Source organism: Cotesia typhae, unplaced genomic scaffold, assembly GCF_013202065.1.
Source record: "Cotesia typhae breed Kobodo isofemale line unplaced genomic scaffold, CoteBio_Ctyphae contig_35, whole genome shotgun sequence".
Taxonomy (NCBI): domain Eukaryota; kingdom Metazoa; phylum Arthropoda; class Insecta; order Hymenoptera; family Braconidae; genus Cotesia; species Cotesia typhae.
Genome location: NW_027423743.1, coordinates 27,532 through 46,093, shown reverse-complemented (window position 1 = coordinate 46,093; position 18,562 = coordinate 27,532). Strand labels below are relative to the sequence as shown.

Genomic DNA, 18,562 nt, shown 5'->3' with positions numbered 1-18,562 from the left:
AATTCTACGGTCCTTTTTTTCCTTAAAGTAGTATTATAACGGTAGTTCATACCTTATTTTCCTGATATTAATTGATTATATGTAATTATAACAATTAATCTGCTTAATATTATTAAATTTAATCAGCACAAACTATAGCAACGAAAAAATTTCGATCTTGACTTTTTTTCAATGGGCAAAGTGATCTGCCACAGACTAAATAATTCACGAGAATGCATAGTAATCCTTCGATATATGAGAAACTACAGTTAAAAAAAGATATTTCGCAGCTTGGATCTACACTCGCCAGGATGCACTGGAATTCTTTCTACATATACTGTAGCTTCAAGTAAACTCCAATCTTGAAGGGACTCATACACATATGTTCTAATGAACTACGGTGATTCGCTTACAAGTTCTTCAATACCTTCTTATTTAATTGCTTTGATTTACTTTAAACTTTTAGCGAGAAAGTATTAATAAATTCAAACTGAATGTGCCTAAAGGTACGGCAAATGAACGATATGGCTCCGGATGTGTACGGAGCAATATAAATTCCCGGGAAATTCAAATTTTACTCGAAAAACTTCGCATGTATACGGAGCCGTATAATAATAATAATAGTAACGATAATACTGAAAATAATAATAATGGTAATACTAAATTAATGACAAAAATAATAGGAATAAAAATATTTATCTCTATTCTTATCATGATTGTTATTAAATCATTAATCATTGAATTATTAAATTCAAATTTACAATTTTCTTAATTATAAACAATTTCAAAGTTACTTAATTTTCTTTTAAAATTTATCTGAAATGGAAAGCTTCTAATTGATAATTTAGTTTAATATGATAATTTAGAAACACTTCTTAACTAAAAATCTAATTTCCAATGTTTCATATTTGTAGACTACACTTAAAAATCAGTGTGATATTATTAGTCGCTTTCAGATGTCACTACCTACGTTGTCATCCACAGATTCGGTAGAATCTGGCGCCAAGTTCCGTTTAAAAATTCCGTTGTAAACGGAGCGCCAGACTACCGACTGTGTTGACTGTAAGCAGAATGGTATTTCGAGGTTGCAAAATTTTATTTAATTATATGGTACTCCTTTTTCCAAAATGATATATCATAAAAGTAAGTCATACTCTATTTTACTGATATTAATTAATTATAATCAATTATAACATTTAATTCACTTAAAATTATTAAATTTTATCAGCACAAACTATAGTAAGCCCAGAAATTTCGATCCTGATTTTTTTCATGGAGAAAAGTCACCGCCACAGACTAGATAAAATAAAAATGTGTAGTAATCTTACTATAGATACGCAACTACAGTGAAAAAAGTTAATTCACAGCTTGCATCTAGAACCATCAGAGTGCACTGGAATTATTTCTACATAAACTGTAGATTCAACGGGATAGCTCACTGAAGTTAGAACCCCAAATTTTTTTCTTTTAATTTTTGATTTTTTTTTCTATCACGTTTTCAGCTTTTCGTTTGTTCTTTATTATTCACTCTCAACATTTGATCGTTCTCCATTTATTTATTTTAAAAAGAATTTATTAATAATGTACCTTTAAGTTAGCACCCCTGTCGCATTTTTTAATATTTTGGTAGCAATTTGGGTCATCAAGCCTCTATTTTTGATTGTTCATGTATATTTAACATTTGTTCCTACTTCACATTTTTTATTTGTTGTTTAATTAACATTTTTAATTAGCTGTATGTATGCATTCTAAATATTTGCACTGCGCATGCGTCAACTGTACGTATATAGACTTTTAGCGCCGTCTTTTGAAAATTATAGTGACAAGCACATCCCTTGCGACTTTAAAATCACTCTGAAATCATTCTGGATACAGCACGTAATCATACTGTTTCCAGAGTATTTTCAGAGTGGTTTTGTGCCCTTTTTCCAGAGTGTTTTCAGAGTGTTTCCAAAGTGTTTTCAGTGTGTTTCCAGAGTGTTTTCAGTGTGTTTTCAAAGTGTATTCAGAGTGTTTCCAGCGTGTTTTCAGTGTGTTTACAGAGCGTTTTCAGAGTGTTTTCAGTGTGTTTACAGAGCGTTTTCAGAGTGTTTTCAGTGTGTTTACAGAGCGTTTTCAGAGTGTTTTCAAAGTGTTTTCAGAGTGTTTTCAGCGTATTTTTAATAAATCAGAAATATTTCTTGATTTATTCCACATTACTCTAGAGTGTTTCCAGAGTGAAACCTTAGTGAGTACAAAGTAGATTCAAAATAAATTAAGAGTGAAATCATAATGAATACCGAAGAGATAAAATTTAAATGATTCCTTCATGAATTCCCAGTATTTTCAAAATAAATTCAAAATTTATCCACTTCTTCCCTTCCTCTGCTTAAGTTCCCACAGAAGCTTTCTAAGTTGAGAGACTGGAAATTTTACAGAGCTGTTATCTTCAGGTTTATTATTATAGTTTTAAAAATCGCATACGACTAACGTATACGTTTAATTGCATTAAAAAATTTTATAAAAGTCAGTTACAAACAAATTAATGTTTTCACATCATTGGCGAACAAAGAAAACTCATTTTCAATATATATATATAAAGAGACTGATAAAAAAAGATAATCTGAGAAGAAATCAATAATATTAACTATTTATATTTGTATCAGCAATATTCAGAAATAAAAATAACCAGCTGAATGAAAAGAAAGATATTTGAAGTCAGGTTTACAATATTTATTTATCGTATAAAATACTTTTTTATATTTTAAATATTGAAATAATATAACAATTAATTAATTTAATAAATACTCCAATGTTTAAATAATTAATCAATAAAATAGCGTAAAAACTGAAGACTTTTCTAAGATTAATTTTCAAACTTAATGACTCTTAGGTATTACCAGGAATGTTGTTCTTCTTATTCTGCCGGCGGTTTTCATTGCACCAAGTCGAAATCCATCTGGGCAAATATAAGTCTATATTATCGTCTTTATATTCCCTGTATGGTATTTCTTTTTTCTCTTGAAGGTAAAAGCACATATCTGAAATTAATAACATATTAATATTATGAGTAAATTAAAAAACATCCGATGATTTTTGTTATTCTTGAAATAAAAAAATAAATATTAAAATAATTGACAGTGTTAGTTCTTCATATACTGTAAAAAAATGTATGGACTCGGTGTGGTGTAAGCAGCTCTGTGTTAAAATTTTTAACACGGACAGTTTAAAAACCACACAGAGTGTAACGTCAAATTTAAATGAAGTAAATTCAGAATTTTACACATTCATAGGTGAATTAAAAATTATGAATTGATTGATTTAATTGAAAGCACCCTTGCTATAGACTTTCATGACTTGGAAATTGCAGATAAATGTTGTAGGAACTATTTCTGACGTTCTTGATGACGTTAAAATCATGCTCCATAATTATTCAAATTACAAATAGTAATACTGTGATATAATAGATTACACTGTGTGGAATTTATATCAGTGAATATTTCACGCTATTAAATTTACACTGACATTTCTGACTAACCAGCCGGTGTTAAAGCTGCTGGGTCCAATTTTACACCGACATTTTTTACAGTATAAGAAAAGGTATTCAAAAGTATTGAAAATATTGATGCGTGCAGAAGAAATTCAAATTTCATTATTTTCAATGCTTTTTAATTGGTTTTTTTAATCAGATTTATCAAACAAGTTGTATAAGTTGTGTTATACATTTACCTTTAACGCGCAAGCAGTGAATATCATTGAGAAGTATCCCACTACCATCATCGTCTTTTGGCAGTTTTTGGTACAACTTTAGTAAGAACTCCGGCGACCACAACTTATTGAGCAGTGCCTTTGCACGCTTTTGCATACTTCGCTTCAAAATAATTGTCGACAATTCGTTGCTCGTAAATTTAGCTGTCCCGATTTTAATATACTGTTTGAAAAAGAAAAATATTATATTTTGGAACCAATAAAATTACTTTAAGTTCAATATTCTACTTATATTTTTTCTTTTGATCGATTGTAGTGATCATTTTATATATATATATATATATATATATATATATATATAACGATATATATTTTGTTTATCAGTTTGATGAACTGAGTCGAAATATATCAAAATTTTTTAAGAATTTCCGTCATGAGGACCAACAAAGCAGTTATATTTCTATGAAAACTACTAAAAATTTGTGGTGAAAAAAATTTAGGCAGTGAAAATACAGTTAGTGTTGAAATATAGCTTCCTCACTTTTGTTAAATCAATTTCATAATGTTGACAACTGGAAACATTCAAAAGATAAATTTAAAAAATATTTGCTAAAATACTTGACATAGTTTACAAAATTAATTTAAAATATTACAGTTGTGGTTTCTTATATTTGTTAAACGTTAAGCTATGACAGTAAGCAGTATGTGAGTCTATTATATTTTAACAACTGACTGAACTGAATTCACTCTGTGCATTTGACGAGTTCAAGTATCAAGTATAATTTTCAAGAAGTATTTTTAACTTTAATGAAAATTGTCGCTTTAAAATATCTGTTTGTCTATTGAGAAATACAATTTTTATTTTTAAAAATTATTAATTCAGTTTTTTAATTTAGCCTTGTTGAGAAATGCTTAAATGATTATTTGAAATATTATTAAGTTAAATATATAAAAGAGAATTTTAGTTATGCTCGAGAATATATATGAATTTATTATTTCTACTTTGAAAACCGCAAAAAAATATGTTGAAACAGTAAATATAGGAAGCTGACAAAATGTAATAAATTGTATTTTTGTTTAACCTCAAAAAGCTTCAGACGTATATTTTGAATTTAGTTAGCCCAATAATAACTAATAAGAAATTAGTTGCGGTTGTTTGAGCATCCAAAATAGGAACTATTAGGAATTTTCTGTTAAATCAAGTGTTTAACAATTTTTTTTTTTAATTTTAATAATATTTTTAACTTCCGGCTAAGAAAATTGAAAATTTTCCAAAATCGGGAAGTTATTGGTTTCACCCCGTTTTTCGAAAATTGAGTTCTCATCAGATCTTGACGTTTTGAGGTCCTAGGAAGCTTCCCTGAGTGTTTTCGCGATTATGCCCGTATGTCTGTGTGTGTGTGTGTGTGTGTGTGTGTGTGTGTGTGTGTGTGTGTGTGTGTGTGTGTGTGTGTGTGTGTGTGTGTGTGTGTGTGTGTGTGTGTGTGTGTGTGTGTGTGTGTGTGTGTGTGTGTGTGTGTGTGTGTGTGTGTGTGTGTGTGTGTGTGTGTGTGTGTGTGTGTGTGTGTGTGTGTGTGTGTGTGTGTGTGTGTGTGTGTGTGACCCTTTTATAACTTTTAAACGGCTTGACCGATTTCATCGCGGTTGGTGCCATTCGAAAGGGCTTGACCAAACTTAGATTTTAAATACACTTTGAACCGATTCGGAACGGTAAATTTTGAGAAATCTCAAAAAAACTACAAAAAAAATTTTTTTCAAATGTAGTTTTTTTGGAATTACTTTCAAACGGCTCTACCGATCACGTCCGAAAACTAATCAGCTCTTAACATCAAAAAACCACGTCGACCGCCACCAGCCCGGTTAAAATCGGTTCATTCGTTCGTGAGTTATCGTTATCGAAAGAAAACCAAAGAAAGTGTTTTTTCGGAATAACTTCGAAATTCCGAGTTCGATCAATTTGAACTTGAAGATTCCTCACGAGACTTGAAAAACTGCGTCGAATGCCGCCAATCGCGTAAAAATCGGTTCATTCAATCAAAAGTTATTCCGTCTTGAAAATTCAAAAAATTGTGTTTTATTTAACTGCTATCAGAGTTTTGAGCTCGCAGAGTTCAAAATGACACAAGAATCGTCTTTTTTAGCTCGAAGAGCTCTAAAACATAACAAGTGGAATGTTGAGGGCTTTGGTATGGAGATAGCGGAAAGTTGCAGGGATGGCCTTTAGGATCAACCGTTTTCTTAATTTTTTTCTACTGAGAAACACTCCGAAAAGTTCACAAGAAATTTTAAAAAAATCTTTTTTCTCCTTTCATATTATCAGTAATGAAATGCGTATTAATCATACACTTACTTCGATATCATTTTCGACAATTATTGTCTCCGTCAATTTCGGTATTCTCGAACGTGGTTGAGTCTGTTGTTGTTGAGAAAGGCGTGGTGCGTTGCCATTTTTTGTATTTTTATTTCCGTGGGACTTTTTCAAACGTTTTACACGAGACCTAGGTGTCCGATTGGACATTCTTTCCAATGGTCGAGATGTGGAAGGCATTGTGGGAAAGCGACCTGTCCTCGCAGCTGAAGCGTTCTCCTTGTCGCTTTCGGTGTCAATCTGACCATTTTCATTAGCCTTTTCATGAAAAAAAAAAAAAAATCATCAGTGAACAGTAAACTTATATGATATTTATAGCTAAAATGTAATTTTTAATATAATCGGATTAGTGAATTTAATTAAATCTGGATAATATACATCCTGATACAGAGAAATATTTCAAAACCTATTGAAATATTTCAAAACCTATTTGACAATGTAAATTTTCTATAAGAGAAGAAATTCAAAAGTATTAAAAGTATTAAAAAGGAATTGAATTTCATTACTTTCAAAACTTTATAATTCGTTTTTTTAATCAAGGCATGCATATTAGATTTATCGATTATAATATGTTAATCTTAAATATTTCATAGTTATAATTTTTATGATAACAATAAGTATAAGAATAATGATAAAAAAATGGTGTGTGTACTTATATACACGCGTCAGAAGTTATACTTCTTTGGCATAAGAAAAAAAATTTTTAAGAAAAAAAAATGCAAAAATGATCGAACAAAAATGTTGAAAACTATCCAAAAGGTTTAATTATATTAAAAATTTTGCTATGCTGTATAAATATAAAATCATTAATTATCATATGAAACTAATTCAACATTATTTAAGATTTTTCGGAATCAACTAATTTTGAAGTTGCAAAGTATCAATAGTTTACAATTGATAATTATAAAACATTTTAATTATTTATTTAAACTATGTTCCTTATAAAATATTTAATTGATTATTATTCAACTTAGTGATAATATCTTTTTAATTGATATTTTTTCAAAAGTAACATTAGTTACATGAATTAAGAGACTTACAACTATTGTAGTACAAAAATAGATTTTGTTTCCAATGAAATTCCGGAAAATTATTAAAATAGTCTATAATGTAAATTTGAAAAAAATTAGGATAGAATAACTATATTTGATAAATAAAATGATTAAGTGTGTATTAAAAATTATGACCTCAATAAAAAGATATCTAAATATAACAGGTTCTACAATATTTATATTTTAGTTCAAATATTTTAATTCATAAAATTATTATTATTTTTGATAAAAAATTAATTAAAAGATATTATTACCAAGTTAAATAAAAAATAAAATATTTAATTGACGATTTTTTAGAATTGATTATTAGTATGGATAATATATTTCATATTAAATGGTATTCTATAGAATTTGAAAATAACAACGTTTCGTTGGATACTTTGCGACTAGCCTGTATATGAGTTAACTTAGTCAGTATAAGAAATCTGAATTTTTGATTGTATTTGATTGCCAACTTCATCATGTCGTTTTTTGGGACATACTGCGCGCACAGCTCACAAATTTCACTCTCATCCAAACGCGCCAAAAGAAGTATAACTTCAATAAAACCAATTTTTTTAAATCCAAACACAATGGTAATCTAGCCCTAACAACAGTTTTCAGTTATTGATATTATTATTATTATTATTTTTATTATTATGGTTATTATTAACCTCTAAATAAAAATTAATTAAATGAAGTTTTATAATCAACAATTTATTTTTAATGTCTACAAATCGAGAAATCGAAAGAAATGCTAAGTCTTATTGTAAATGTACGCTTCGCAATTCTTGTTGATAAAAAAATAAATTCAAAATATTACCATCAAATCATACTGAAAAAAAATGAAGAGATATTTAACGTCTAAGCTGAGATTAAATTAAAATTTTTCATTCATATATTTTTACTTAAAAACACATCAATTGTCAAAAATATTGCATAACAACAAAATTTATTTTCTATAATCCGAAAACTGCTGAACGTTTGGATAGTATATATTAACAGTATTTGAGTAATTGAGAAAAATATGAAATTGACAAAGTAGTTTGAAATCAAGTATAGTTTTAAAATTCTGAAGCATTTGATTACTAAGTTCTGACAGACGAAAATTAGAAATTTGATTTTATTCTATTCATGACTACAATCATGTCTCGGTAACTTTAATTGCGATTTGTTCTTAATCGCTGCCATTAAATTCATAAAGTTGGTAGTAAATAACCAGATTACAAGCTCCTTACTTATAAAAAAAGCTTCACAATTAAAACAGTATTCTAATAGATTGCAAAGACGTTATTGAGACATTTCTATGGAAAAATTTTAAAAATGTAAATATTCACAAAATCAAATATATTGCGTTGATAACGAAGCTAAAGCCTGCGTTGATAATGTCCACAAATAAAGACAAAAGTATGATAATTTTCAGTTTAGGTTTACATTAAGCCAGAGGATTTTTTCACTTTTTAGACTTTCTGAGTTCTATCTGCTATTGAAAAAGTATTAAATTGTTGGAAACAGCATAAAAGTTTTGATGAACTAATCAAAGCCATGCAACAGATAAAAACAAATATAAAATTTATATTAATTCTTAATAACTTACACCATCCATTTCTTCTTCAAGATCTTCCTCAGGAACTTCAATTACATTTAGAGCGGCTCTATCGTTCGTGTTCAAAGGATTCTGGAATTAGAATAAGAAATAAGTTCAAAAATTTTCGTGGAAAGACATATATTATCAAAAATTTTACAAAATACAAAATTTTTTTACTCTAATCCAAAAACTTAAGAACATTTCTATAATATATATATATATATATATATATATATATATATATATATATATATATATATATATACATATTGATAGTTTTTGAGTTATTGAGAAAAATATGAAATTGACAAAGTAGTTGGAAATCAAGTCAAGTTTTAAACTTTGAAAGCATTCGACTACTAGGCTTTTGTAATGAAAATTAGAAATTTTATTTTAGTCTATTCATGACTACAATCAAGTCTCGGTAACTTTAATTGCGATTTGTTCTTAATCACTGGCATTAAATTCATGAAGTTGGTAGTAAATAACCAGATTACAAGCTCCTTACTTATAAAAAAAGATTCACAATTAAAACAGTATTCTAATAGATTGCAAAGACGTTATTGAGACATTTCTATTGAAAAATTTTAAAAATGTAAATATTCACAAAATCAAATATATTGCGTTGATAACGAAGCTAAAGCCTGCGTTGATAATGTCCACAAATAAAGACAAAAGTATGAAAATTTTTTGTTGAGGCTTACAGTAAGCCTGAGGACTTATTCACTTTTTATGCTTTCTGAGTTCTATCTACTATTAAATAAGTATTAACTTGTTGGAAACAGCATAAAAGTTTTAGTAAACTAGTCACAGCCAAGCAACAGATAAAATCAATTATAAAATTTATATTAATTCCTAATAACTTACACCATCCATTTGTTCTTCAGGATCTTCTTCAGGAAATCCAGTTACATTTGAAGCGGCTCTACCGTTCGTGTTCAAAAGATTCTGAAATGAGAATAAGAAATCAGTTCAAATATTTTTATAGAAAGACATTTAGGGTAATTGTACCAGTTATTGACCGGTTACGAGTTTTCCATACTTCAATTAACTATATATTAGTTGATATAAGCTTCAAAAAGATAACTTAAATTTTTATATTATCAAATATTAGTCAGATTTTATAAATAAAATAACATTTGCTTAAAATATTTCAAAAATAAATTTAAAATCGCTTCAGAACGTAGAAATGAGCAAAACACCAGTAGTTGAACGCTTGTACCAATAATTGATCGATACGCTCCAGTAGATGACCGGTCAAATAATTAACTAATTGTTTAATTAAAATTAATGTTTCAAGTTGACTGAGCATATTTCTTCTCACAATCAATAACATATTTTAAAAATACCATCATATTCGTATAATTATTTATAAATAATTATAAGATCTTAAAAAATTATTGAAGCATCACATTTGATGCTTTTAACTTACAAAAATTATAATACCGCAATCTTGAGATATAAGACAAATTTTCAATTTTTTTGTTAGTATATAAAAATTATTGTCATGGTATAATTTAAAAATTGACATAGATATTTGTAAATATATTTTTTTTTATACTTAAAGTAGTACCCTCGCGCACACTATAGTGCGCTAAATATGGCATAGTTGTTGCTATTCTTTATTCTCTTATTTACTATTTCTCATTCTCATTAACTTATACTCATGAGTATTTTCGAATACTTCAATATTTTATCATAATAATTATGTTATTTAATGTTATTTTATTATTATGTACTACGTGTTGAGGTAAATATGTTTCTCATGTAAACATTGTATTGAATATGTACAACTTTTGTAAACTTTTTGTAACATGTGTTTTGTAATTAAATCTTTTAGGTGCCTGATGAAGGTCAAATACATGACCGAAACTTCGCAATGAATTGACAATTAGTGTTATGATTAACATCTTATGTCCCCTTTCCTGCGAACTACTTTAAGTATATATAAAGAATGGACGCAATGACATATTATATTAGAAATTTCATTTTATTCTATTCATGACTATAATAAAGTCTCCGTAAGTAATTGCGATCTACTTTTAATCCCTGGACTCAAATTAACAGAATTTATGGTAGTTAAACAGTTAACCGGCTTCTTTATAGTTAAAAAACAAAAAAAAATAATAATAGTTCACTAGTAGGTGAAAAAGATGTCAACTTTATTATATATTGAAAAAAAAGAAAAGAAAAGGAATATAAATTGACCGGCTAAGGTTTACTTATTGTATGCTTATTGCATTACATTGATGAAATTTTCATACTTTCTAAAGACTATCCAAAGTTTCATCCTCTATTTATATGATAGACCAAATTCTCTGAGATAGTTCAAAAGTTTTGATAGACAAATTGAAGTAATGCATCCGACAATAAAAATATAAAATTTTACTTAATTTGCTGACTTACTTCTTCTATTTCTGTATCATTACATGTGTCATTACTTTGTGATTCGCCATCGATTTCTTCCTCAAAGTCATTGTCATTGACCTCGTCTTGAGTCTCAGAAAAGATCTAGAAACAGAATATTTAACGAATTCAGGTGTATTTACGAAAATTATAATTATTATTAACAACAAAGCACAATATTGACATTTTGCTACATTTTTGGCTGTTGCATATTTGTCCGAATAATGATATACCGTCTTATAATGTATTTCAACAGTTTCCGTAATTACGGAAAGTATCTAATTGATAGTTGGCAGATCAGACTACGATTTTTAATTTATAAACTTTTTAATAGTAGGCTTTAGTAAGTAAAAAAGAGATATTTCTCTAAATTCATGACTGTAATCAAGTCACTATAACTCTAAATGAAATTTCATTTTTATGATTAGAAATTAAATCACAAAATTGATTGCAGACAATAAGATTACAATCTCGTTTCCGATAATAAAAGGTCCTTATTTAAAACAGTATCCTATTATATAGTAGTAACGTTGTTGAGACATTGTTCTTCATAAATTTGTGAAATGCAAATATTTACAAGAATTAGTTATACTACATTAATAAAGTCCACAAAAAAGCAAACCGTAATCAAAATACTCGGTTCGGGTTTAAACACAGCCATTGACGTCACTTATGTTTAATATTTTCGAAGTGCTATCAGCGATAAGATAGGTATTATATTGTTGGAAACAGCATAAAAGTTTTGATGAACTAATCAAAGCCATGCAACAGATAAAAAGAAATATAAAATTTGTAATAACTTACACCATCCATTTCTTCTTCAGGAACTTCAGTGACATTTAGAGCGGCTCTACCGCTCGTGTTCAAAGGATTCTGGAATTAGAATAAGAAATCAGTTCAAAAATTTTCATAGAAAGATATATATTATCAAAAATTATGCAAAATACCAAAATTTTTTTATTTCAATCCAAAAACTGATGAACATTTTTATAATATACATATACATATTAATAGTTTTTGAGTAATTGAGAAAAATATGAAATTGACAAAGTAGTTGGAAATCAAGTCGAGTTTTAAACTTTGAAAGCATTCGACTACTAGGCTTTTGTAATGAAAATTATAAATTTAATTTTAGTCTATTCATGAATAAAATTAAGTATCCCTAACTCTAATTAAGATTTGTTTTTAATCACTGGAATTAATATTATAAAGCTCATAGTAAAAAAACAGATTACAAGCTCCTTTCTTATAAAAAAAGATTCACCATTGAAACAGTATTCTATTAGATAGCAGAGACGTTGTTAAGATTTTGTTTATCATAAATATTCAAATTTTAAATATTAACATAATCATATTTACTGTGTTTTTACTGCGTATTTTCTAATTTATTGTGCTTTCTGAGTGCTATCTGCAGTTAGAAAAGTTTTAAATCGACTGAGTCAATTTCAAAGTTTTGAAGATAAAGTTCAAGTAATTCACACTTAATAACAATGGATTATTTAATGCATGTTTTTGAAACTTACATGTGTTATTTTCCCTTCAGAAGTATTAGTATAATTCGTTTTTTGACGATAATAATAATTTGCTGAATGTTGTTGACATTCTTTTCTTATCACTGCACTTGTATTCTTAAAAAGCAATAAAATAGAAAATTAATCATTTCTATAAATCAGATAAATGTCTAAAATATAATGCGACATTGAAGTTTAATTTCATTCTATGTAAAATCAAACGAGTCTACTGAATGATTAAGAGACTTCTACAGCAGGTACATCACACAATAGATTTATTAAAAAGAAGAAAATAAATTCACGGTTGTTATATGGACAATGAATTTCTATTTATAAGCATATGAAAACTTGACTTTTAAAACAAATATATAAAAACCTTTTCCTTATACCAAAATCTCCAAAATTTTACTATAATGCAAATTAAGTCTTTTCAACTAAAATGAAAGAATTTACTGTTGTAAACAAGCTCACTAGCAATATTTTTAAATTGAAAATACAGTAAAGTCTGTTCGAAAGCTATTTCATCGGTACAAAAAATTTTTAACTTCGAAAATTTTTCAGGTTTATTAGTTTTATGTTATATTAGTTAATGTTATATTAGTTTAAGTTATATTAGTTTATGTTAATTAAAAAAAAATTTTATTTTTAATGATTTCAAAATACTGCTTGTTATTTTTAATTTATAAAGTAATTAGCTTTTTGAGACAAAATGTTAATAATATCGAAAAATAAATTCAAATCATGTAAAATATTAACATTAAGTTATAAAAAATAATTTATGAAAACTTACATCCCTTCTTGGTTTCTGAGGATCACGAGGATCTTTCCCTCCTTGATTGGAATCATTCTCTTTAGATCGAGGATTACTCTCCTAAAAAATATATAACAGGGTGAGATAACAAATCATGAATAATTTTTTTCGATTCTATTCAAATATTACTGCAGAGTGAAAAGAATTTTTTTGTCAAAATATAAGCTTTTTATAATAATATAACTAAAACTATATTATAATTTTGCAATTTGTTTCTAAATATGATGAGAAATAATTGTTTCCTAACCCTTTGCTATAATTTATCAATGTATTTTTTCATTAATATAAATACAATAGGATAAAGAATAATTTGACTAAAGTTAAAAACTTTAAGAAATGGAATGATTGTAACTTCAAAGTTTCATACAACTTTGAATATAACAGATTAAAAACTTAAAAATTTTCTGATAGTTTAAGTAAAAGACCCAGTTATTGACACTGGCCTAGTTGTTTGACACCTGCAATTTTATCCAAATTAAAAACATTAAATGTTCTCAAAAAACCAATTTTCTTAAAATTTATAATTCAAAAATTGTATTTATTAATTTATCAGAGTTGATTTTTTTTTTCAATTAAAATAAAATTGCAAGTATCAATAACTAGGCTTTTGTTTATAACTGGGTCTTTTATCTTAAATGTAATCAAAAAAATTTATTTAAAAATTGAATCCCTTAAACTTACATTTTTCGAAGCAACTCTTTTCTTTAGCCCTTGTGATTGAACTGGTGGGCTGTACGATGATAATTTTTCCAGCATTATGCGCGTATCAACTTTATTTCTCTTCATAAGAGCGTTGTAGTCATCTATTGATCATAAATAAATAGATTAGCACATGTTAATGAATCAACGAATTTATTTCAGTTAAGTTAATTCTACCATTGTAGATATATGATGAGAAAAATCATTTAAAAAATTACCGTCTGCGTCAATTATAAGGAAAGCCCCAATCCCAACTCGTAGTTTTGAGTTTCTGATGTAACACTTGCTTTCAGGATTGTGTTTGTCTAATTGAACGCGTTCCATTTCTTCTCGGCCAGCGACAACCTTAAAAACTTTCATCGTTGGAACGATGCAGTGTACAGTTTCATTGTAATTTTTTAGCAAACAGTACAATGCCATTTTATGAAAATATCGAAATCTAAAAACAAATTAACAATTGAGTTAGCAAATTACGAATGTTATTATAATATGTATTCAAGGATTATCCTTTAAAAAATATAATTAATAATTTAGCAGCTGGGAAATATCAAAATAATTTTTTCAAGTTCCACTCATGTCGGCAGTGACGTTGAAAACATGATAGTACTATTTTTAAAATGACAAGTTAATAAAAAAAATTCAAGAAAGACAAGTTATGATCGATAGAAAAAAATTTCTTCACAGGTTTATTTGTAGTATTAGATATTTTTAAAAATACCGAGAATTAACTGAGACAAAATGGTAATGCTGTACATAAGATCTAGTAAGAAATGATAAGAACGAAAGATAGAGAGATAGAGAGTACGTACTTTCTTAGTTACGGAGGGTTTACACTTTTATCTCTCACCCTCTATTGGTCAAACGAAAGTATCTCTGTCATACTTTTACAACAAATGGAATCTTAAAAACCATTTTATACATAAATAAATGAAAATTTTCAAAAAAGGTTTTTTTTTAAATTATATCTTATACATGAACAAAACATGTTTGAAAATTAACTATCAACCGCTCTTAAGCGGATATCTTTTTCGTTGAAATGACCGCTTAAAATTTTTTTTTTTATCGAAATGAACACGTATAATTTTTATTTAGATTTTATAAAATAAAGTGTATAAAATTCACCATTTTCAATGAATCTATCATCTACTTACCAAATTTCAGCAATTATTATTGTAACAAAATTTTTCACTTTTACGTTTTCCGAGACGAAAATCCGGTGTTCTTTAAAGAATGAACTAATGAATACTGCCGACACCCGAATCAGTGTGGTCAGATCGCGCGATTTTTTTACCCCCTCTTTAGCGTCATTTACAAATGCTAGGAGCGCTCGGCACTATGCATCTGATGCCGACAAACCAAGCTTGTTGTTATATCTGTCTCAACAAGTGCCACTAGTAAATAAATTAGTAGTTGTAATAGTCACGCCGGCACGTGGGACGGTAAACAACCATTTGTGCATGCACACGTTTCCGATGCCCTCTGCCCGGTCATCCCTTATGCCATAAAAAAGAATTTTTTTTTGTAACAAAAAAAATTGTTTTTTAAATAATTATTAAATTTTTTATTATGCTATTGATAATGATAATAAATAATATAACTTTTTTATAATTACAATGAGTGTTGCTAGTAAGTATCACTAGTGATAATAGCTAATGAGAATTGTTACACGAAGAAACGCACTTCACATATTAGTTCTTACGTAATATAGGAATCAAGATTTACTTTTTTTTTAGGTAGATTTCGCCTTTTTTTTTTTTTTTTTTTTTTTTTTTTGTTATTAAATTGTTTATAACTTTGGTGATTTAGGTAAGCGCCACCCCTCTTCATAAAAAATTGTCTAAATGCGATGACGAATCGAATAACATCCCGATCATAATTTTCCTAGTTGAATTAAAAATTTGATCTATGAGGCACATGTTTAGATAATCAATAAGTAAGACACCGACAGTAACATTCGTCATAGCGTATGTCTTTGTCACTCTCATAGTATCGCCGATGACAGAATCTCAGTGAGCGGTGTAAGACTGTGGTCGAGTGACAGCTAAGTGACAATCGATTGTTACTGTCTCTGCCTTACTTCTTTGAGTCATTAGGGGCCGCGACGTTAAACTTATATTTTTAAGGATTAATTTTTTATGTAATACAAAAATTTGTCTTGTTATAATTTTATATTTGCTTAATGCATTTTTAAAATAACTGTAGTTACATTAAAATAAATTTTTTTTATTTTTTCAGTTAAAAAAACCAAAAAGTTTGTTTTTATTGTAAAAAATAGAAAAAAAATTTTTGTTTTTTTAACTTTTCGTTTATTGGCTCAAATTGTAAAAGCTACAAATTAGAAAAAAAATTTTTTTAATTCATGAATTTTTTAAGATGTTCCTGGTAATAACAATTATTTTTATTATAAATAATAGCATAAAAAAAGTTAAACATGGGAAAAAATTAACAAAAAATTTAAGATCCAATGAGAAATTCGATCAAAATCCCTCTTCTACTCAAACCGTCACTTACTCCCTTAAGCCATCAAAATTGATACCAAAACTAAGTAAGAACTAATATCTAAACTGCGTTTGAGAATCTCCGGTGTAATAATTCTCATCAGCTATTCTCGCTAGTAATACTTACTAGCAATAAGGTAAAAGCCTCAGTACCTGCTCAGGAACCACTATCTGCTTACTCGATGTATTTTTATATTGGAATTTGTGAATATACATATACAAATGCATAGAGTGAGCAAGTACTGGTTCCTGAGCAGATACTAGGGCTTTTACCTTACTCATTATAAATACAAAAAATTTTTATCATTTTGAATTTTTATCATTTTGAACTAAAATATATATATTGTAGTATCTGTTATATTTAGGTATCTTTTTATTGAGGTCATAATTTTTTAATACATACTTAAGGTAGTACCCTCGCCAGAGTTGTTTTCTTAGGATTTTTTTTTAAACTTTGACAGATTAATATTTATATAATTCTGCATCGATTGGCGCAATTCGAGAATTTTTGACCATCTAGTTTCAGAGATATTCAATTTCAAAGTTTGAGTTTTGAACGCTCTTATACATTGCGGTATACGGGATATCGAACAGTTTACCTACAAACATTTTTATTTCTTAGAAACTTTTCTTAGGATCTTTTTAAAAAACTAAAGTAACGTTAACTAACAATTAAATAATTAAAAAAAAAAATTATTGATAATTACCACACAGCTTCAGAGATATTTATTAATAAGTAATGAAAAATTTACCAGACTTTAGCCGTGGAGGGGATACGTTAATAAAGCTGAGGCAATAGCGCAAGTCTTGTGAGCCGCGAAAGAAGTATGAGACGCGCATGCGCGGACAAATTTGAAAAGTATAATTTACGTACGGTGTAACATTATAGTTATTAATTTTATTTATTTAAAAAAAAAAAAAACAATGATTATTTTATGAAAATAAGTATTTTTTTCTATATTTATTAAAAATTCAAAATGTTAACAATTTTAATATAATAATATTTACTAATCTTTCATAACTTATAAAAATCATAGTCAGATGAAATAAAATTTAAAAAAATTATAAAAATTAAAAAAAAACAAAATAAAAAAAATTTTTGTTTGAAAAAAAAAAAAAAACATTGCCGAGTTCTCGGACCCGGTACTTTAGGCACCCGAGCCAAAAAGTTTGCCACGCGCCTATCAAGGTATCTTACAGGAATTCAGTAATTTATATTTAACTTGCATTTCGGAATTCCAAGTAAGCATTAACCGTAATAACAATTATTAATGATAAATAATAATAGTAATAATAATAGTAATTATCATTATTCTTATTATAATTTATAATTTATAAAAGAAGAACCTGAAAACATTAAAAATTTGACGCATGACGTCTCAGCTTCCATGTATTGGAGTAAATGCTGGTGGTTTGATGGTGGAACTTTGGCGCGCGAGGGGCAACGGACTTCGGTCGCTCTCGGCTTCTTCCGAGCAACATCGACGCTGCTTGCTCACGGATACAGTAGTGTACCATTGTGTGGCATGTGGGTAGAGGTCTAGGAAAAGGGAAACTTTTACCCACGATCTGCACTGCTATATGCAAGTAAACTGCAAACCTCGATTCACTTTACGTATTTCAATACACACGTGCTTTATAGATAATTAAGTTAAAGCAGTATTTTGTTGGACATCACAAAACGTATAAACTTATACGTTCTTAAGTAGTGTAATATACACAGCGTTCTGTATTTTGTACACAATACAAATAATCTATAAATTATTGGAAAATAATCTGAATCAAAGTAAGTAACTTCAAATTTTATGTATAATGGTTTTAAATTAACTCCATCATTTTATAAATTAACAAAAATTTTTTATTTGTATAGATTACACATAATGGAAAAGAAAAAAAGTAATTCTCGGACAGCAGTGTACAAAAGACACAAAAAGCAAGTCAAAGATTATTTAGATGCATTTCCAAGTGGACAAAGTTTATCTGT

The 18,562-nt window shown here is 27.8% G+C and overlaps 1 protein-coding gene across 2 annotated transcripts; it reads right to left on the bottom strand.

The window, feature by feature from the left end:
- Positions 1-2,681: 2,681 nt before the first annotated feature.
- LOC141526571 (uncharacterized) lies at positions 2,682-15,267 on the bottom strand. Of its 2 annotated transcripts, XM_074241602.1 has the most exons (12): positions 15,232-15,267; positions 14,299-14,519; positions 14,063-14,184; positions 13,361-13,441; positions 12,583-12,687; positions 11,864-11,932; positions 11,060-11,164; positions 9,521-9,601; positions 8,663-8,743; positions 6,017-6,292; positions 3,688-3,889; positions 2,682-2,999 (listed from the first exon to the last, which is right to left on the bottom strand). In XM_074241602.1, the coding sequence occupies exons 2-12, from the start codon at positions 14,498-14,500 to the stop codon at positions 2,848-2,850; spliced, it is 1,476 nt and encodes a 491-aa protein (XP_074097703.1). In that variant the 5' UTR covers positions 14,501-14,519; positions 15,232-15,267; the 3' UTR covers positions 2,682-2,847. The 2 variants fall into 2 exon arrangements, with proteins under 2 accessions (XP_074097703.1, XP_074097704.1); XM_074241603.1 differs by lacking the exon at positions 15,232-15,267 and having other exon boundaries at positions 14,299-14,628.
- Between the last annotated feature and the right edge of the window lie 3,295 nt (positions 15,268-18,562).